Source organism: Amblyomma mixtum, chromosome 7 (genome assembly GCF_055824585.1).
Source record: "Amblyomma mixtum isolate Tamu chromosome 7, ASM5582458v1, whole genome shotgun sequence".
Classification (NCBI taxonomy): domain Eukaryota; kingdom Metazoa; phylum Arthropoda; class Arachnida; order Ixodida; family Ixodidae; genus Amblyomma; species Amblyomma mixtum.
In genome coordinates, this window is record NC_143018.1 from 109145420 (window position 1) to 109167753 (window position 22334).

General features: G+C 46.3%; 1 protein-coding gene across 1 annotated transcript in view; it reads left to right on the forward strand.

Annotated features, from left to right (window-relative positions):
- LOC149337171 (uncharacterized) overlaps nucleotides 1-22334 on the forward strand; it is a 33345-nt gene that overhangs the window by 7770 nt on the left and 3241 nt on the right. Inside the window, exons 2-6 of the mRNA XM_089554340.1 lie at nucleotides 5881-6088; nucleotides 10841-10947; nucleotides 14703-14905; nucleotides 18784-18955; nucleotides 21505-21676. Coding sequence (XP_089410466.1) covers nucleotides 5881-6088; nucleotides 10841-10947; nucleotides 14703-14905; nucleotides 18784-18955; nucleotides 21505-21676 — 862 coding nt within the window. The remainder of the gene's footprint in view (nucleotides 1-5880; nucleotides 6089-10840; nucleotides 10948-14702; nucleotides 14906-18783; nucleotides 18956-21504; nucleotides 21677-22334) is intronic.

The window sequence follows — 22334 nt, forward strand, 5'->3', positions numbered from 1 at the left end:
GCAGAAAAAAGAAATTCATTCTCACCCCGTGTCTAATTGGTATGCTTCAAGAGACAAAAGAAAAGAAAGCAAATTCTTTCGCTTACCTAGGCTACCAGCCTCTTCCACAGCGCTCGACCAGTCTGCTGTGTACCAGGGCAGCGCCTTCTAAGTTGGCTGCTGTGCTCTGGATAAATTTCGAGTGCTCATGTGCTTTAGAGAACTCTCAGAGGAATCCGCGTTCTAGGGTCTACAGGGGCACGGCATGTGCCGTCTATTTTGGCTGAACGTTCAAAACAGCGACACGCCAACAGTCAACACGGCCACAGAGCATGCTGGGTTTTCAGAAACGCGTGGTCACCCGCCATCACTCATGCCTGGTTGCACAGCTGCCGAGTTTCGCAAGCAGGAAACGAGCGCGGTTCATGTGCCTTCGGTAACAGTAACCCCAAGTGAAATAACTGGGCACAGCGCGGCGGCAACTAAAATGATAAATTGAGAGGTAAAGCATACCGAAGCAAGAAATTTACTACGTGAGATGACGTAGTGGGTGGCTCTAAATGAATTGAGATAACCTGGGGTTCCTTATCATGCAATGGTATCAAACAGCCCACGGACGTTTTTGTATTTCGCCTGCATCGAAATACTGCTAACACGGCCGGTATCGTACCTGCAGCCTTGGGATCAGCAGGCGAACGCCAAAGCCACTGAGCAAACTCTACGGGTTGCAACAACAAGTAAAGCGGAAACGGCATGAGCATAAAGGAAATACAGGCCAGGGGTCTGAGGAACAGGCAGTCCTGTATTGTGGTCCCATGCACAAACTCTACAGTGATCTCGAAACAAGAAGGCAACGTTAGATGCTGCTGCCTCGCTCCGCTGCACACTGGCGGCGCGCTCAGAACAAGCCTGCTCACTTGCGTGAAAGTATAAAACTGCTTATACACACAGCCCGAAAGGCATAAACTACCACTATAATGACAGATATTAGAACCACGGGAGCAATGTCTTTGATTGAAGCGCTGAGTTCGCTAACGAGGCCATGGAGATTCGACCGGTCGTCGTGCCGCTGCTGCCTGCACGCAGGGCTCGGAGCTCCGAAGCAAGGCACCTGCTCCGTTCGTCGTGATGGCCCAACCCGGTGACCCTGACACGTTCTTGCGGCAGCGATGGCAGCGACTTGGAGGACTGGTTTTGCCTCTGTCAGGGTTTCAGTGCTCATAACGCTTGGGACCAAGCTCTCATGAAAGCAAATATCATATATCATCATCTTCTCTTTATCATCTATCATCACCTTCTGTGCGCTCACAAGAGCAATTACAAGGCTGACAACAATTTCAGTCAATTACAAAGATGCAGACTGCCTTTCACGTTAGCCTGCTGAGCTGTCTCACATCCCTGGTACCGACACCGACGCCGACTTGTTCTTCAAGTCGGCGTCGGTGTTGGTGCAGCCGACTTGTTCTTCACCTACGTTGAAGGAACCTTGTGCTACTGTCTACCAGTGCTTCAAAGATTATCTACATCAAGCAATACGACGCACGAAACAACTGCCTGCGAATATGCCTTGGCCTCCCAAAGGGTTCCTCTGCATCAGGAACCGTAGCGGAGGCAGGATGTCTCCCTCTAGAGGTGATTGCCGCCCAGGAAACTATGCGTACCCATCTCCGCCATGTCCTGCCAGGAAAGAAGCACTTCCTTCACCGTGTCCACGTAACTCACAGCAACTCTAGCTTTGGCCAGGCAGTGCAGCTGTTGCACCTCCCTACTATTAATCAGCCACAGAAACTACTACCTCTGGTCTTTCCTCCATGGACACTCTCTCCCCTAAAGGTGAAGAAGTTTGTTCCAGGTGTGAATGCAAAGAGCCGCATACCAGAGGCAGCGCTTCTGCAAGCTACTCTCGCCTACTTAACGGAGGAATATAGGCAGCATACCCACATCCTCACCGATGGTTCAACTACTAAAGAAACCTCTTCTTGTGGCCTTTATGTGCCCTCAACAGGCCATGCCCTTTCTTACCGGCTACAGCGGAGGACATCCTCTACGACAGCTGAGCTCCACGGCATTAAGGAAGCTGTATCTTACATCCTTCGCCGAACCGCCGGCCGTTGGATTATCTTCACCAATTCAAAAGCATCTCTGCAGATCCTGGCCAACCTGCTGAAGAAAACGAATCGCCAGCCAGTTTCCCTGGACATCGGGTATCTACATCATTTAGCTATTGCCGCAGGCCACTGCATAACCTTTCAGTGGGTACCTGCTCACTGTGGCATTCAGGCCAATGAAAAGCAGATGAAGCGGCCCGTAAAAGCCATCAAGATCGGAGATACATTCGAACATTTTTCATGAAATCTGATGCGTCCCAAATGGCTAAAAGTTTTGCTTCCGAAGAAACGTATCGGCTATGAAGTTTGCCGACACATCAGTACCAATTTCTTCACTCAATCGACCCACATCTTAGATAAAGACTCTCACCCAGAACTCCTCGATATCTGGAAGCACTTTATCATCGACTGCGTCTGAATGCTGCATATACAAACGGCTTGCGATACCGTTTTGGACAAATGAAGAGTCCGCATTGTGACAACTGTGCCTCGATAGAAACTGTGGAACATATCTTGCTTGAGTGCCCTGCGTATGCAAACGAGCGTGCGTACTATGAACATTGCATGCAGAAGCTCTGCCCAGTGCCCCTAACAATGGACAAAGTTTTAGGTCCCTTAGCCTGCCTTAGGCAACAGAGACTTGCAATGAACTTTCTATTTACATATCTAAAAGACATTGGAAATCTCGATAAGCTTTAAATTCACTTGCACGTTACCTTCATGCATTCTTCATGCAGTGAACTTCGTCAGCCCATTTGTCGGACTATGCACTTCATCATTCCATAGGTTACATCAATACTCGCCGTTGCATCCTTAGTACCCATTTCATGGCCGCATTTTATCTTCGTTTTTTTTCTTACCTCTTCCACGCTGCTCTCCTTCTGTCTTTATCTCCCAAATTCCCCTCCCTACGCAGAGTAGCATGCCAGCGATTTCTTAACGCCGGCTAAATTCTCTGTATTTCATTAAAGAGTCTCTCTCTCTCTCACTTGTTCTTCATCTCTGCCTTCCTTCACTTCGAAGTCGACACTAGCGGGATATAGAGGACCGCTCTAGTATCGGCCGCCGAACATCGACCCCATCTGACCCTTCTGTGGACCGTTTCGTCCTTCAAGATGACGTCTTACAGCACCTCATCTGCAATCTTCATAGCTACCAACTCACGATTGTTGTGCCCACGCAACTGGGGACATTTGGCATCGAAGAGCTCTGTGATCCTGCGACTGCTGTGTATCGGGGCGTTTCTTGCCATGCCAAGTATCTCGAAGCAGAACACAAGACCTGTGATGTCGTACTCCCTTTCATCGTCATGGCTTACAACACCGCAGTGCAGGGGACCCCCCAGATGACGCCTTTCGGGTTCGTTCACGACAAGGAAGCAACCACCGCGCTCGACGCCATGCTCCCAAATATAACCGAAGAAAGTCAATCTCGGTGTCACCACCCATTGCCTACCTCCGGATGAAAGATCGGCAGTGCACCGGCACCCTTCGACGATGCGACGCAGTACAAGGCAGGTGGACATCAATGCGCCGCCAAGGACTTGGTGAAAAACGTGTACGGCATTATTTTGGACCTTACAAAACACTTGGGCGAATACGTGACCTCGAATGCGAAGTCGTTCCCGATAGAGCAACAGCATCGCAGCGGCATCACGCACACTCAGAAGTGGAGCAGGTCATGTGGCTGAAGCCCTATTACACGCGGTAATGGACGCTGCTGTTTTGATTTGCAGCTTCTTATTTGGTTGGCTTGCGCTCGCTGATGCATGTTAATATTTTTACTTGCAGTGTTTATTGTGGCTATCTTTCGTTTTCTTTTTAAGCATCGGGTCAGTGGCTATTTAAAATTAGGGTAATGGCGCGAAGTTTTGCTTGGTTTATTGGTTTTTTGGGGTTTAACGTCCCAAAGCGACTGAGGCTATTAGGGACACCGTAGTGAAGGGCTCTGGAAATTTCGACCCCCTGGGGTTCTTTAACGTGCACGGACATCGCACAGTACACGGGCCTCTAGAATTCCGCCTCCGCCCCGCCGCAGTGGCTCAGTGGTTACGGCGCTCGGCTGCTTACCCGGAAGACGCGGTTTCGACCCCGGCCGCGGCGGCTGAATTTCGATGAAGGCGAAATTCTAGTGGCCCGTGTACTGTGCGATGTCATTGCACGTTAAAGAACGGTCCCAGGTGGTCGAAATTTCGGGAGCCCTTCACTACGGCGTCCCTCATAGCCTGAGTTGCTTTGGGACGTTAAACACCAATAAACCAAACCAATTTCGCCTCCATCGAAATTTGGCCGCCGCGGCCTAGATCGAACCCGCGTCTTTCGGGTCAGCAGCCGAGCGCCGTAACCACTGAGCCACCGCGGCGGGGGCGCGAAGTTTTGTAGGTTTTTGTTTTTCTTATTGGCGCCGGCACGTGTCCTGTGAGGATATATGCGGCGAGATTTACCTGTGGTGTTTTTAAACCAGCGCAGCCACTTGGCTCGTGTTCGAGATTATTGTAAGTCCTTTCCCCGCCTTACTTAGAAAATTCTTTGACAGCTTTAAATTGAAAGAGGCCGAGAGCGGCCTTTATTTTGTTTTTTGACGACCGCCTTGTACGTTTGTTGCTTTTGCCACCACCGAGTCGTTTAGGTCTTTGGGGGCGCAAGTTAAACCAATAAAAAAGTTCATTTCAATTACACCTGCCTGCTCATCTGCTGTTCCCGACGTTGTTGTCACCACATCACAATACAATGTGGGCCACTCTGTGCAGCTACTTCCATTACCTGTCCTATGAAGCGCGTGACTTATTGAAATTTTTATACGCTTGTTCCTAAGGAAAAGTGAGTCGTCTTCATCCTTCCAATACGACACCCCTTCAAAACTTTCGGAAGGTCTGAAACCAAACGAAGGAAAATGCCACGTCCCAATGAAAACTTTTTGTTAAGGTTCCACATCATGTTGCCCATAATTGTTTTTACATTTCGGCTACGCTTCGTAAAGGAACCGTATTGAACTAGTACACTCCAAACGGACAATACGGAGACTGAATACGCAAATTCAAAAATTCCTATGTGCTTTGTTTGTCGCCGCGCGCACAAATACTATGGTGGGACTAAGAACAACAATTGCTAAAAAAAGGCGTCCCAGCCTGTGCCACTAACTATAACTGGCTTTTAAACGCAATCTTAAAAGCATGTGCAAAAACATACAGACCTGGCTATGAAAACACACAAAAAACGTGGCAAACGCGTGCGGACTTTCGCCGCGTTACCATGTCAAATGGATTCATATTGCAATAATTCCTCATAAGCAACATTTCAGTACGAAAGTTGCTCTTTTGCTCCTCCATTGAAGTAGAGGTCCAAGGTAGAATAAAGCACGCAAGCTTTCCTCCAGCAATACTTTGATTTGAGCTAGTTGGTTGTAGCATGACATGTTTACGCAAAAGGCGTACTGGCGCTAAAAAAAACGAAGACAACACTGGCGCCAGTCCTGTCCTGTTGTGTGTGTTGTCTTCGTTTTTTTTAGCGCCAGTACGCCTTTTGCGTAAACATGTCAAGCTTTCCTCGTTTGTGGATTCACTTCTTGGAAACAGCAAAAACATTGGATTATACTCAAAAACTGAGGATTAAGAAGCCGTTCGACACAATGGCACACATGAAGTGAGCCAAAAGCTGCCGTACCTATTTCTTCAGCAAGACCTATCGGTGAAAATATGGCCGTAAACTGCGAGGCAAGGAGGGCAAAAGCCTGTGAGCTTCTGCCTTGCTCTATGTTGAGAAACCTTTCTCTTCGTTCATATGCCCGATCACAGGTTGACGCAAAGTCGGGCTCCTGCTGTACTTTCGGGGAGATGTTGGATGTCTGTCGGCGGGTGGCGGCCGGGCTTCGGAGGCGAGGCCTGCGCACGGGAGACGTGGTCGCTTTCCATGGCGCCAACAGCTGCGATCTTCTTGTCGCCATATGTGGCACTTTCTTTGCTGGCGGCACAGCCGCTCTGATCAAGACCAATCTCACCGAAGGTTCGTGGTTGTTGTCCTTATTTCTGTTCTGCACGAACGCCCTATTCTTTGTTTGTTTAACGGCTTATTGTCTCAGTGCTTCCAGAGTAATGAAGTGTATAATGTCGTGAGATTAGAATCTTGGTGCGTAACCAAAAGCAGGAAGTACAGTATCACATCACGGGAAAACAATTGTGAGCGAACTGCTCACCGTCGAAGGTGGCAGATAAATTAATGGTCTCCAGACGTTGCTCGGGGAGAGCAACCTAGATCCCATAAGACCCACCAGTGGCAGCAGCTGCCAACAAAGTGCAATGCCGCATCGTTTAACAGCTCACCACTGCGCCACGAGCGATATTAGGACTCCCACGGACCTATGAATGTTAGGCAGAAATTGACCAATTCCGCATATATGGGCACTAACCCATCAGCTATCGCGTCATACCCTTAGGGCGGAGCTGAAGTGTCCTCTCGAGTTTTCATGATTTAACCCGCAATAGCAACACCGTGTGCGGAAGTTATTGAAAACATCCAGCATCATTCTCGCTTCGGAGGCAGTCATAGCAGTCGTGGCTGCCGTTAGGAAACTGTGAGTGTTGAAAAGAAGGTCATGGGGGAGCTTTAGACCTTAACCGGGGAGAGCAACCATTAAGCTGCTAAACATCGCATAAGAAACATGCGAGGGAACCCTGATAATGATTCTTACTTCTAAACAGCACAGCAGTGACCATTTGTTTTTGCATATTCATGGAAGAAAGCTGTCACGTTGCAAACTGTGCTGTTTTTATTTTAAGATTTGGCTTTGAACCTTCATTACGTATAAGTGCTTCTTGGAGGTTTCTCTGCCAATATATATGCACGCGTGTATTTTTTATCTAACGGGAATTTGTGACGTATATAGCATTGTAAAGGATTTTTCACATATGATTTTGATTATCTTTTTAGCCATGCATGCGAGTCCATGAAGCTTACGCGATCTAAATACTATTTCTTTTACCAGCTTTGCTAACAATAATATTTAAAAATGATCAATGAAGACAGACCCCCCACAAACGAGGACGTACGGTAGCAGGGATACGTAGAAGCAAGCAGCCACACGTTACTATGCAGATAAAATGCAAATCAACGCACTGGCCACAATAGCGCGCTGCTGAATACATCGTAGCGTAAACCTTCAAATTAATTCTCCATTTTGACCCGCATAAAACACTTACTGCATTGTTCGGACTGTCTGTAGTACGAATAAACAGGGTACCTGTACGAATTTAATGCTCCTCATCAGGTGCCAGCAATGAACCACAGAAGGAGGAGGCTGCGATTGCACCGATGGTGCTGTAATTTAAATAGCGTTCGCGGGAGTCGACCTGAGCCAGTTCTGACAACGGTGATCAGCGGCAACTTGCCGCACCTTAAGACGCGCGCTATCCGAACTTAGCTGCGCTTTCTCTTTGCAGTACCGTGAATCGTAACCGCAGTCAAATTTTTTTTTGTTACTGAGAGAAAACGGTACGAGCAAAAAAATCTTGGAGCAGCGGTTCAGCAATGTGACGCTGCCTTGCGATGGCAGGTGCTCCCGGCGATGAGCTTTGCGCGACCCAGGGTGCTCTTCCTGAGCTACCAGTGATTCATTTAACTGCCACCTGCCATGGCGAGCAGCTTGCTCACTATCCGGTGGACAGGTTGTGATGACAGCACATGGTCGCCTGAACTAAGCGGCCCCCCTGCCTCCTAAGTTGCTCTCCAAGAACCACCGGCCAGAGCCATGCCGGTCATTTTCGCTTACAACGCCGACGCCGACGACACCGACATTGGATTTTCGGTATATCGGGGCCTTTAGCGGCTTCGCGTTAAAACACAGTTTCTGTCAGCTATGTTCCAACTCTGCACATAGAGGCACGACGGCGCTAATATCTGAATCTAACTTGACATGTTACTCATCTTTGTTGTCGCTTTGAAGTCCAAAAAGAAAAGCGGCTGAACACCGCCTCAACACGCTTCCTGGAATGTACTACGCCTATTTCGGAAACGCTTTGCCCACTCCGCTTCGCCAATTAGGTCGCTTACTCTCGGCAACGAAACAAAAATGCAAATTTTATTCTTTCCGAACACCTTGAGGCTGGTCGTGTTATCGCTAGTGGCGGCAATTGCTGCCAGACGTGCTGCTTGTGTTTCCTTCGCTCTTCTTATCGTGGTAAGGCATGTTGCCGGGCTAGTTGGTTTAGCATACTTGAAACTTTATCTTGAAAGCGTTCCGGGAGGACCATTTATGCTGGGGTTATTTTCCCCGTACTAGCAAGGAACTGCTGCCCTTCAATACGGCGCATTCAAAAATGGTTAAGCGCGCCATCACCTCTTTATGCATTGAGTCCTCGCTTTCAAAGTCCTGTTTGCACTAAATGCATGATAGCCTAGAAAATCAGATTGGCCACCTTTTGGCTGTTGGCTTCGCCTCGGTGGTGTTGACTGCCGTTGCTGACACCCTTCTCCAAAAAACAAAACGCTTCACCAGTACAAGGAGGCTTGAAGAAAGGGGCCCTGCGGTAAAACGTGAAGATATGCCTTATGTGCACAAAGTTTCACACAGTTTGAAGGTGGCTAACAGACACAAGGTACCATTGACTTTTTCAGCCCCAAACAAGTTGAACAAACTAGTACCCGAAATTTGTGGCACTGAGCGCCCTGGGTGCAGTACAAAACATCAGCGCACCTTCATACGCTGCATGGAAGGAGTGTTGTACGAGATACCCCTGAACTGTGGAATGTCCTATATAGGGCAAACGGGGAGGTGCATCAACAAATGCCTTGGGGAAAATGACAAAAAGGTAGAAAATAATAAAGATAAATATGCCAATTTAGTCAGCCATGTGCAACACGTGCAAGTATGAACCTCGACTGGAAAAGGCGAGAATTCAAGAGGCATAAGCAAGATCAAGCAGGTGAGGCTTTTATTGGAAACCTTTCACATAAAGCAGCCTTGTACGTAAGTGATACTTCAATTAAACTGTATGTAGCTGAGTACGATTCTCTGTGCAATAATGATAGCGCGAGGTGATAAGTCACGGCTGTGATAAGGCACGTGGAATGAAAATGTGGGCATAACCTGAGGCTATAAATTTATGTGCTTTTCTCGTGCAATAAACAGTTTGAAGTTGGCGCCTGTCCGTTCTATATCGTCCCTTTTGTGTATATCAAATTATTTGCGCCAAAGTGGTTTTTTGTTTCAAGTTTCAATATGCTTCTTATCTTGGTTGTGCAATTTTAAGCAATAGCGATTATTATCACAGAACGCGGCTGAGCTACGCGAGAAGATGCAAAAGCAAAAAAGGCGCGATAACGGTGAAATGCTGGGTCTGATAGTTCCTGGGGGGCTGAAGTGGCAGGCACTTTAAAATTATCTCGAAAGAGCAATGCTGGCTGCGGTCGGCAGGAACTGCCCTAGCTGAAATGTTCCGCTGAAGCAGGACAAATCGAGATACGGAAATACGGAGTACGTGTGACAGAAAATATCTGAAAATCGGTATTCCTCCTGGATATTTTTCGCATAATTTCCATAGCCTTTCTTATCGTTTTATGAGATATCCGCGTGGCATGCGTAGGCTCATTATGGAGAGCATATCGATAAAGTCCTTATCGTTTCAGTTCTCTCCGTAGTCCGAGGATCTTCAGGATTTTCCATCTAGTTTCAGTGCTTCTATACGAGAAGCAACGGTATTTTGAGGATTGCTACGCGGAACGTTTACTAAGGGTTAATTTTAATCCGTAGTGTCTCGTCTCTCTCAAGTTGGATGGCAAAAAAAGATCTTCCAAGAAGTGCACCAATTCTGCGGCGCTGTAATCTACTTCATATTATGTTTGAGCAAAACACCGAAAACTAAAGGTCACCAAAGTAGATTAGACTTGTAGCTATTAAATCACCTCGCACGAAAGCGTGCTTCTTGAGTGTTTCGGGTGGTCGAGTTATTTCACCACCGATTGTGACATGCATAGGGTAAAAAATACGTCGGCTGATGACAAAATACTTTCCAATCTAATAAGAATTAACTGCCATTTCGCATTAACTATTAGTGCTACTGAGCAACCAAGTTCGCCTACCTCGGACATCATATTTATTTTTGCGCGGTTTCCTCCCCGCATTGACGACCACTTGTACATATAGTTGAAATTCAAACATCCTCGTTAAGTTTAATTTTTCCGCTCTTTACATAAATCTATAATGACAACTCATTATGCCTGCGGCGTATGCCCCGTACTTTGTATTTTTGCTATGGCTCGTAATGTAATTAATTAACTACTAACCATTTCTCAAGCAATTCACATAGATAGTAATTTTCAGAACAAAGGCCAGAAACTTCTTAGTGCAAAATGTAGATGTGTATTTTATTGACAAGACTCTGTTCGCCACAATGAATAAAGAAATATCGAACATCTTACGAACTGCAGCACTTTACCATGCTTGTTCCCGGATGCTCTGGCAGCGCCTATCATCACAGAATGTTCACACCGTCAACCACGAGCAAAACGCGAAACACATTAAAAACAAACGGGACAATGTTTTGCTGCTTTGAGATGCAAAGAGAGCACTGCGCAGGCAAGTTTTATCACAGTCAACGTTCGATCGCCGAGATGGTCTCGGAGATTAATAAATGTCACTTTATTTTGCCATGCTTTGATTGTTATGCGTCACGTGTTAACTGAAACTTAAAATTATAAACCCACTGGGCCTTGGTAATTGTACTCTGCAATATGACGGTAATAATGTTTTTCTTTTTGCAGGAGAAGTTCATTACCAGCTTTCCGATGCGAAACCAAAGTTTGTGTTTTGCGATGGAAAGGATGTAAAAAAAGTGCAACGGTCTTGCGAAGGAATTTCATCTGTTGAGGTAAGTATCTGACCCCGCGTACTTCTTGCTTTTGTTCTTAACATCTGCCATACGAGTTAACACATTTTATTTCGGCAGGTGTGCTTTGAAATGCTTCGACTGCAATTAGCTGTAACACACGCAAAAACCAAATTTCAGCAAACTCCCCCAGCACTCACTGCTCATGCGGCTCTTTAAAGGGTCACCACAGGCCTGGTTGAAGGCATTTTACGGAGAAGGCTGCTGGATGTTACGCGTGATAAAGCTCATTTACACATGGTCCGTGTTTACGATGTCCTTAAGTTGCAGAGCGCATTTTCAGCCAGGTGCGGATTCGCAAACGTGGCCGGCTCGTCCACTCTTTCATATATGCAAAGTTGGGGGTGTTACCTTCGTCCCAATAGTAGCACAGCTCTTCTGGCTCGGAGACTAACCAGCCGCTGCTGCGATTCAAGGAAATTATAACGCATTATAGCGACATCCACCGCCTTTTCCCGGCCCCTGCAAAGGGGCTGAGTAAGACGGAGGAGCGAACTTTAAGGCGCCTGCAGACAGGTACTCTACTCTGTCCTGCAATCTTAAAGCATTACGATCCTAACACGGATGGGCGATGCCCACACTGTGGGGAGACCTGTGATATCTTCCACATGGTGTGGGCATGTACTCAAAATCCCCACCTCCCCCCTTCCCCTACCCCTTCCAGAGAGGCATGGGAGACTGCCCTCCTCAACTGCTCCTCGCTTGAGTCCCAAAGGGCTCTGGTGAAACGGGCTAGAGACGGGGCATTGTCGTGCGGTGTCCCGGACTAGGGACGCCGACCATGTAGCGGGGCCACTCTGTGGCTCCCAAACTCTATTTCAGTAATTAAAAGTTTTCACCACCACCACCACATGCAAGGTCTATGGGGGAGAGTGTAATCTTTGCGCCTGTGTTATTTGGACACAACATCTTAAGTGCAACGTAAAGAACCTTGGCGTTGACAAGTCAAAATATCAGCCACCTTGTTTTGCTTATATATGTCCCACACTCTACACTGCATGGTACAGTACAGCTTGTGTCAAATTCCGATCTTGATATCGAAACCGGAAGCACTGCCTCTGTATCTATATCAACATAAGCGTTAAATGCGGCGCCAGAAAACGGCACACACACACACTAAGCCAGTCAGTTATTGCTGCACTCTGGGCAACTAGTATCGTACAAGCGCACCTAAAGTTAAGATGAGCGGACTAACAAGTTAATGAGCAAAATACAAGGAATTTTAGAAACTATTTACCATTGCGTATCTTGTACCGCAGCGGTGGCCTATAGTAGTTTGAGCATCCGTCTCGCATGCAGGAGGTGCGGAGTTCGATCCCCAGTGCCACCAGGTACCCACTGGTGATACAATGGATACAATTCCCTTGGCCTGGTTCTCGGCTTAATCAGGGTGACATGCTTGGGAATGGGCGTTTGGCTCCACCTTGACTAAACGAAAATAACCGTGCGCTATGGTGGTCTTCGGCCGCAGATGCGCTTGCGCCATACAAAATCGCCATCATCATCACCATTACGTTTCTAATCGTTCGAACAAGATGAACCTAATAGGTTTTTATTTAGCAAGCAATGTTACCTCACTTTCCTCCCGAACAGAAAAACGCGTACGGAAAATACGTTCCTTGCTCGAGTTCACGGCATAACATCCGTGCATAACCATATCGTTGACGTCCAGCGGGAATTGCCATTCGTATCAAAACAACAAGCACTTCGTTTCTTATCTACGGGCGTTTTTCCGCAGAAAATGAAACTGGCCAAAGTGACTGTTGTGCACAAGGCTGGCCCCGCGAACGAACTACAAATTATAGGCCTATATCAGTACTACCAGTATTTGCAAAGGTAGCCGAACAGGTTATAAACAAAAGATTCGTCCGATTTCTCACCGCGCAAAATATTATAGCCGATGAGCAATTTGGCTTTAGGAAAGATAGATCAGCCGAAACCGCACTCCTTGGGATAAAGGAAAAAATTCTAAACAACATTGAAGAAAAGGCACACACCCTGGGAATCTTCCTCGACTTCAGAAAGGCATTCGACTGTGTCAGCACGATGTTCTAATAAGAAAGCTTCCATTTTACGGATTCCGTGGCGTGTCGTTGACCTTAATTGAGAGCTATTTAACGTCAAGAGAGCAATTTACTGTCAAAAATGCTGCAGCCTCACACGTAAAAACAATAAAATATGGTGTGCCTCAGGGATCTATTCTCTGACCTGTACTCTTTATTTTATACCTGAATGATATTGTGAATATACCAGGCAGCGAAAACCTAGTGTTGTACGCTGATGACACTAATGTCTTTTTCTCAGGTATTGACCCCTACGCGCTCGAAAGAAAGGCTAACTATTGGTTGACCGGCTTGAGTACATGGTTAAAACTAATCAGGATGCAATTAAATGCTAGTAAGACCAAATACATTCTCTTCAGAGCAAAAGGTATAAAAGCTCCTGACAACCTAAACTTAAACTTTGAAAACACTCAGCTGAAACAGTGCTCGCAAATTCGTTTTCTAGGTGTTCTGTTTCAAGAAAATCTCTCTTGGAATTCGCATGTTGATCAGCTTCGAAGAGATCTTTGTCGGGCGGTTGGCATTTTAAACAAATTGAGATATTATCTCCCGACGTCCATAAAGCGGCAAATATACTATTCATTAATACATTCCCGTTTAAGCTACTGTTTCCTTGTATGGTTAACGACGACACAAACAAATCGAGATTCCCTCTTTGCAATTCAAAAGCGGGCATTACGAGCTATTGGGAAAATACAGTTATTGCACAGCTGCCGGCCTTTGTTTAGGTCTTGTGGAATACTAGAAATAAGTAAACTGCACACATACAAACTATGTCTGGAAATATTACGCCAGTAGAAACTAGACACAATAACCTTCGAAACCACCTATCACACTAAACTTAGCACATACGAACTTCGGAAACAATGTATGGAAACACCTCGTGTACGCACAAATTACGGTTTTCAGAGGTTAGGATGGCGAATTCCTGACTTAATTAATCAATACCCTATTATTCTGGATACTGTTCGCAGCACTCCCTCTATACGTAAATACAAAATGTTAATTAAAGCAATGCTCATAAATGAACCTTAAAGGTGAAAACTGAACGTATACCTATCACTAGTGTATGTTTTGTAAATACTGCTATGGTCGAATTGTGTTTTGAAGTATGCTGTTTGTTTTTCCGCCGAAAGCCTGTGTTTTGTAAGGATGTCTTATGTATTGTGTAAAAAATATTGAATGTGTGTTCTATTATGTAATGCTCTTTCTTGGTTTTTGTAGCCTGTGGTGCCGCCTGTCATCCGGGTGGCGTGGCCGCGTCAGGCAAAGTATGCCTTTTGCCACGTCACCCTGGACAACCTTTTCGTTGTGTTAAATAAATTCTGAATGAATGAAAGATGGACGAAAAAAGGAAGTAAATAGGGTCACCATCAAAATTTCCTCATCGTTTGGTTCATAATTCCGCCTACCAGCACGTTAAGCTCGTAATATTATTAAGACGAAGTGGAAGTGGAAGACGAAGTGGCCTGCCGCGTGAAAGGGACGTACGAAGTAGAAGAGTTTGATGGGTCTCCCTGTTCGCGTTGGTGCTGCCTGCTCGGAACTATTCATTCTAGAACCCTACCGCTTGTAAATAAATGTAGCTAATATTTCCCCGTAACATTCTTGGTAGAGGTGCGACAAGGCGAAACTACAACAATATCTACAACGGAACATTATGTACTTTTACAGGCTATTATTGTTACCACCGAAGATTCAGGAGGATCTCCAAGCCTATCACAACTAAGGGAGACTCCACTGGATGACCTTCAGTTTCAGGAAAATGTGTGCCCAAACACGGTTTTGGTGATGATTTACTCTAGTGGCACAACGGGATTGCCTAAAGGTGTCCAGCTCACGCACCGGAATGTCATCGCTTATGTCGTAATGTACACGTAAGAACAGTATTTGTGCTTTTGCATGGTGGTAACATTGCATATGTTAGTTTCTCGCGGCTGTCAAACATGTTTTGTGGTGCAGCTGAATAGAGAACTCATTGGCTAAGTTTACGTTGAGGCGTTAAAAAACTAAGAACATTGATGGCTCTAATCCTACGTCTTGCGTATAACTGGCTTAAATAAAAAATAATACAATAATAATATGTCCTTAAGCGGACACCCGATGGGGGAAAATACCAGGGCAAAAGCTGCTTTACCGACCCGTATCCGGAGTGTAACGAGGCCCTGGGACACTGCCCTAATCTCTCCTGAGACGCAGCTGGAAGAAACAGATTGCAGGGAAAGCGGAGTTGCATGTCGGGTGAGGTTATGGGGGTTGGGTTGGGTCGAGATTGGGGGCAGCGAGCCAGTCTGTAATCTGTCGTGGTAGAATAGAGCTCCTTTTCATGTCTTCGTAGAGGGCGAGAATTTGCTCGTAGCTGAATATGCGGATTTTGGTTTCCAAGTCTGCTCCCATTTTTACGAGTCCTCCGCTACTTTACGAGTCCTCCGCTGTCCATGCTCCGCATGGACACAGTTAACGAAGACATGCAGGAGCGCTTAAACCTAAGCGGTACTCCCATCGCCACTGCATGCTTGCCGAGGTCTCATGCCTTCCGAGACAAGGATAACTAACAGGATCTACAATTCGGGGTTCCTTCTCCGACCTTCCTTGACCTATAGAGGACCCTGATTTTGCACAACCCAGCAGAGAGTGCTTCGCCGCTTAATCTAAGGTAGATAGCCGAAACGGGAACCCTTTAAAGTGCTCAACTGCCGCGTAGTATGCGTGCAGCAGTTCACCACCTTTGTGTTGCTGATCCATTCGATGCCCGTTTCTTCTACCCTGTCCGCACCTGCAAGAGTGTGCACTGCGATGAGGCACAGTGTTTCTGCGGGTGCTACAAGCCATTAACCCGTATTGCTTGTCTGCCTTTCACAAGTTTCGGCGCTTACTTCCTCCCTGGGCCAGCTACTATTAAGCGCTTTTTTGGCTAACTCCGGCCCATGGTATGCACCCCATAATGTGTAGTTGCTTCGTCCAGCCGCAAACACTCGCAGGCGACGAGCTCTTTGGTATCATAAACCAGCGAGTAGCGGCTGGGTGGCAAGTCCTTTGCACACAGAGACCGTTTGGCAGAGCCATTTCATGTTTTGCGTTCTGTACGGGGTCGTGCGTACGCGCTTTTTCTAAGCTTAAACTGCGGCACCGGCTGACTCACAGCGCTCAACATTCTTAATATGTAGGCATGCGCCGCGTCTGTTCGTTTCTTCACGCCAAGGCAGGCGTGCGCATACGCACAGCATTAAAAGTACATTTTGCACTCTCATTCTCGCGCCGGGAGCGCTTCCCCATTTGTGAGGCGTGGAGACAGGCTTCCAGAGAATTCGAGCGTCTTCTTTCTGACCCAATGGCGTCGGCACGCTAGCGAAGTGGAGAGGGCATCACTTAGCGCGCTCAAGTCTACGTGTCCTCCAAACTTCTTTAATGATAGGCGGCGTGCGTGCACATGATTCCTGTCGCGCCCCGCCGAGGAGCGAAATGGAGAGAGAAGCAACACACATAAGGTTATACTCTCTACGGGGTTCGTTTCTCCAATGATCCAGAATGGTCTGAGGTGCGCGCTGGCGGGATGGCTTCCGCGCTGCGCCGGCTATCCGAACGTGCGCCGTGTTTTGTGATAATCTGGTCAGAAGGGAACTGCCATAAAATCCATACTCAAAGCTTCTAACACAGGGATCCCAGCAGGACAATATTATAACATTTATTCTTATATCAGCTATCAAACAAGCGTCTTCAGTACTACGCTGCTTGAGACGCCGTACGCGGATACTCAAACGGGCACAAGCATTGCAATACCTACCAGGCAGACCGCGAAAGAGATCACTGCAGTCTTGCCCACCTTAACTTCAATAGCAAAGAGGAAACAGCGCTGCCATATATGAGCGCGCACTCTTAGATACAAGCCGACTGCAGCGCTTCCATGCCGCACGCATTATCTGGAAAAACCCAAGGAGCACATTGTGGCTGTAGCTGCGTCGTTTAAAAAGCAGGTGTGAGCTTTCGACAACATGAGCATTGCCGTCAACGTGAAGTGCGGCCGAAATTCAGTTAGCTTTTCCTTCAAGTGTAGCCGAGCAGCGCAGTGTTTCTTGCTTGCAGTTAACCTCGCTTAAGGGTACTAGAAATGTCAAACAAGGCAACGAACGCGCTCCTAATAGAAACTATCCAATGAAACAGTTCACGCCTTCAACCACAGGCACAGCCATAATAAGAAAGCGCGAGCTCAATTGCATTAGTTTGCGAAAATCATCGGCAAGTGAAACTCTTCGGCGTTCCGTATTGTTGCAGTATGAGATAAGAAACGCATACTCCGCCTCCCTGTTGGAGAAATTTGTGCACGCGTAGGCGGAGGTAATGAAGGAGCCTCTCGAAACTAAATGTGAACCATCCGTTCTTCGAGGCAGCCTTTACTCAGCTTTAAAAACAAAGACCGCGCAGGCCAACTGGGGCGGGTTTATTGGCTCCGATAACAGTGATGGACGATTCCTTAGGCGTGCAACGAAAGGGAGGACGGGTTGCAGCTCGCACGTTATTCGCTGTGTTTGCACACGCTGGTCGTTCGCGCAGGCGCCAGCTTTTATTAACTATTACACTATTAGCATTCCTCCCGCGCCTCATGACTGCAATTTCGACAAACATCTCGTTCTCCACTCTATAGCGTTACGAAACATCTTTGGTCAAACGTCGTAAACCATGGTGTGCGCCGGGCTAGCGTCTACAAAAGAGCGATACAAACCTCTCACTGAAAACAGACCTTCATGGTCCGGGCAGGCAGTAACACAAGGATTTAAAAAATGTAATCCACTTGAGAAGGCGAGTGTGCGTTTCTGGAGGCGCCATGTACACCGAGCCCACACGGCGCTCACTAGCGAACATTTCCATTTCGGCTGTCATTACCGGGCTCAGCGATTTTTCTGGCCGCGCCTCTACTTTCAGCGCGCAAATGCCAGCATATAGCTCGTAAGGAGTGCCCTAAAATCACGGGTGCCTTGCCGACTGCCTTTTCCGCGCGTTAAGAACGACACAGCATTACTCACATAAGCCGCATTAATAGTTGAGATCCCAATGGTGCATGTCAGCTGCATATAACGCCGCTTACAAACAAGGATGGGAGGTCACTCGCTTCTGCACCTAAAGGTCTCGTTACGATGGTTTACGAGACCAAATCAACAAAAAATCATCATGTAGGCTTGACATTCATGGACGATTGAGCTAATTTTCGTTGGAAGCATAATCCGCGAGAGAAGATACCGACACATCCACGCCCGTTAACACATCGCGTAAAGACGCACACAGTTGCCTGCAGCCCGAATGATTTCCCCCGACTCGCCGGAAAACGTGAAACAAAAACCCATTTCGCGAGCGCATTATTTACCATTTGCACACTTACCGTGTTCAGCTTGTTTTGGTAGCCAAGACCACGGTGGGCAATTTATTTATAAGCTTAAATTCTCCAGTCATGCTTTAAATACGGTGTTCTTTTAGCGAAAACAAATCGCAAACTTAGATGCTTTGCTCATGCGAGCCGCGTCCCCACCACTGGCCAGTGCGTAGCGCACTTTTCGAACAACTCTTTGATGTTTATGTTTAAAAAACTGGTACGGGTGTTTAAAAAACTGGTGCGGGGGTTCCGAAAACTGGTAAGGGCTGCACTACCAGCGCTACCCAGGAGCCAGGATCATGACCCAGGCTCTAGTAGTGCTGAAAAACGGCAAGCGCTAACACAACTTGAAGGAGTTTTGGAAATTAACTCTTACGACATTTTTTTCAGGATAAGTGATATGTCAGCTTTTGGCAAGGACGAAATATTCCTGAATATAGCACCAGTGACTCATATCGGCGGGTTTGCGTCGATCTTTGGCAGCCTTGGCCAAGGCTCTCGGCTTATCTTGGTTGATAAGCCAGACTTGGACGTGATAATATCCGCCATCCAGGCGCACAAGGTAAATATTAAGTAAACAGATGCACGAAAGTTCGCATGCGAATAAAAGCCTCTGTAATAATTTACTCCATTGCGATAAATGTTTCCGTGCGTCGATGAATGTCTAGATTCATAAAGATGTGACGTCGATAATAAGCGTCGCTAATTTAGAAAAATTAGACAAATCCAAAATTTTTTTCCAGACAGCTACCTATATCACGGAATATATCGACTACAGCATAAATGTGAATAAAATAGCCGCGTGGATGAAAATATACAGATAATATATAGTGTTTCACCTAAGATTTTACACAATTTTTTTAAATAGTCTTTTAACATAGCATTGCCAGCGGTGCAGTACATAAGAATGCAGCTCAGGCGTGCTAACTAGCAGGCTGGTTGCCTAATATGAAATATGGAACAAATACTGAATAGTGAATTTCTTAACTATTACTGTTAGGCTCCATAATTATTGAGAGGTTTTTAGCCCGCCATAAGTAATATTCGTATCAGTTTTCAGAATTTGAAAAACGCGGTTACCTTCGGCGCTGTGGTCCAACACATTCTGGATATTTCGGTGAGTTACGTGCACTTGAGAGGTTGCTTTGCCTGCAAGCTTCTCGAAAGCTCGTGTATTTTGGCGCGATGATGCAGCCAAATTTATTGGGCCACAGTTCCGAGGGTAACAGCTTTTTCGCACTTCTAAAAACTGATGTGGGTATTACTTACGGTGGTTTACTACTCAAGGCAACTATCCAGACTGCTTATCAAAGTTCCACTGCCGTTCGGATTTCCCCGCACATAATAGCGCGTGTCTGACGTAAGTAGCGCCAGGAGTGTGCAAACAACTGCGCTGAGATTACGTATGTTAAGAAGTACCGCACTCGAAACTGCTACATTTTAGGGGCGAAAAATTCAGCCTCTCTTAAATTCGGTCATCCTTGCGATTCGGTCAGTGATTTGTTGTCGGCACACCTGTCAAACACCTCGCCCTCATGAATGCATAGGCTGCCTATGAGCTAATAAAGTTTTGTGACGTGCTAATAGTTTTTATTATTGCATTTTTGTTTGATAAGCCCAACTGCGACTGCCTCAACAATGATTTGCTTAGGCGAGAGTATTCACACTGAAAGTATATTTATTCTCGTTGACTTCCAAAACAAACTTTTTGGTGCAATTTAAAACAGCTGCAAGCATTACCTAGTTGAATTAGGGCAAGCGTTTACTGTTCCACGAGTTTACTGGAAACGTTTGCTCTGCTCTTGTCTGAAATATTCTGCACACTCTGAACCAAGCACTAGGAACAAAGTAGGCGCCCGAAAAATTGGTCACTTGAGCTATTTCATCTAATTCAGCCTCACGCGGCAGCATCGACAGTTCGCGAGCCGAATCGGGGGAGCCTTTAAAAGCGGGCTAGCAAGGCGAGCAAACTGGCTAGCAAGTTAATAAATTGATTTCTATTTCAACGTATTGATTTGGGAAATAAATCTCACATCCTGTTCATAGTGCGCAGGAAAAACCAGTGATTAAGGCTTAGTTTTAAAACATGTGCGGTCTTCGACAAGCAACGCGCGGGACGCGAATTCTCAAAAGAACTTAATTTTTTTCGTCGTCACGTCGTTCTCTGGAAAGCCTAGAGTTAGGAGGGAGTGTGCATTCTTCATCTGCTTGTAGAAATGTCAGTTGACTTGGTAGCGATTCAACGTTGGAAGAACACAAATACCATTTTCATTTCATTTCATTTTCATTTTATTACTCTCAAGGCCGGTCAGGCGTTACAGAGAGCAGTAGGCAAAAAAAATAAATACAAAGAAACAAACAAATAAACAGTTACAATTCATAAGCATTAACAGTATCCTTGAATTTCTGAGAATCATTGATGACGACGACGGTGGAGGGCAGGCGATTCCACTCCGAGGCTGTTTTGGGGACGAAGGAATTTAGATATTGGACAGTCCTGCACTGTGGAATGTGCACCTTTAGTTGATGATCTCTGCGAGACGATATGTGCACCGGAGGAGTAAACAAGGACTGCTTTAAGGTTTCGTTGCCGTAATATATTTTGTGAATATATTCTAGTACATTGGGCCGTCTTTTCCTCGCTGTCTACAATAATGGATTACCAACTCGCCAAAGCGTCTGTTTTAGCCAGTTTTCTTCCATGCATGCAGCTCTTTCTGGAAATGTTTTGTTCAACATGCCATTTAGGACTAAGCACACTCAAACACCGGAAAGTGCAATGGGCACGAGCGAAGCGTTTTTAGTGCTGCGCGTGTGAGTTTATTGCTCAAAACTACATGCACTATGAAGCCACATTGAGAAAAGCATCCTGCCCGGTTTCAGAGACACACGTCACACCGCTATCCACTCCCTCACCGCTACGGCGGGGATTGGGGGCCGCAAGTTCAGCGGACTAATTGGCAGAGCCGCAACGCACTCTTATTCGGCCATTATACCCTTTAATTGAGGCACATCTAAGAACACCGATATTTATTGGGTAATACAAGAGTGCTATTGCAATATCAGCAGACAGACTGCGAAAATGAATATAACACTTGTATCTTTTGGCAGCCGACGTCGACGCTGCTTTTCCCGACGTTTGTCGCTAAACTGGCGGAGCACCCGCTTCTGGATAAGGTGGACATGAGCAGCATCACAAAACTTGTGATAGGCGGCGCCAGTGCAAGCTCATCTGTACTGAGCAACATCACCTCGAAGCTGGGCTTGAAGGGTGTATTTCAAGGTATGGCTTAAATCTGTTTGCTGAAGCCTAACCGGAAAGTCCCGTTTTATTTTTCGAAAATTCTAGATTTGATACAGGCTGGTCACCTTAGATTTAAGGTGACCAGTGCAGTGCTAGGGTGCTACCTACAGCTATGTGAATAGTACTTTTTCTAAACCGAATCAAATACGAATAGTTCAGCTTTGCTGTCGAATCGAATCCTAGTGGTGTTGCTAAATCTGAATCAAATACGAATAAAATATTTCTAAGAATATTCGCTACTTGTGCGAATGCTCGTACGAAACCAATAAGCTTGTCAAACAGCAAAGCGCTCGCGGTAGCTTATAGACCTAAAGCAATAGGTAACAAAAGATGAAACTCTCACGGAACAAAAAGTCTGTAAATGAACTCGGTGATCGTCACGTTATACGTACGAGAAAACTACCTTTTCATGCTGCTGATGAAAGCAAATAATCTTGAGTCCCATTTGAGTAGATGAAAGGGGCGAGAGCTGCGTATGAGCATGGCCTCCGAGATCAGGCATCTAAGCCGTACTTCCTGAACATTCCTGAACACTGCCATGTTGCCTAATCTTGGCAACTGTGTATGTGGGTTAATATGATTAACAACAGGCTGATCGCGGCAGCAAGCTATGCGGCGTCGGAGTAAGCACTGCATT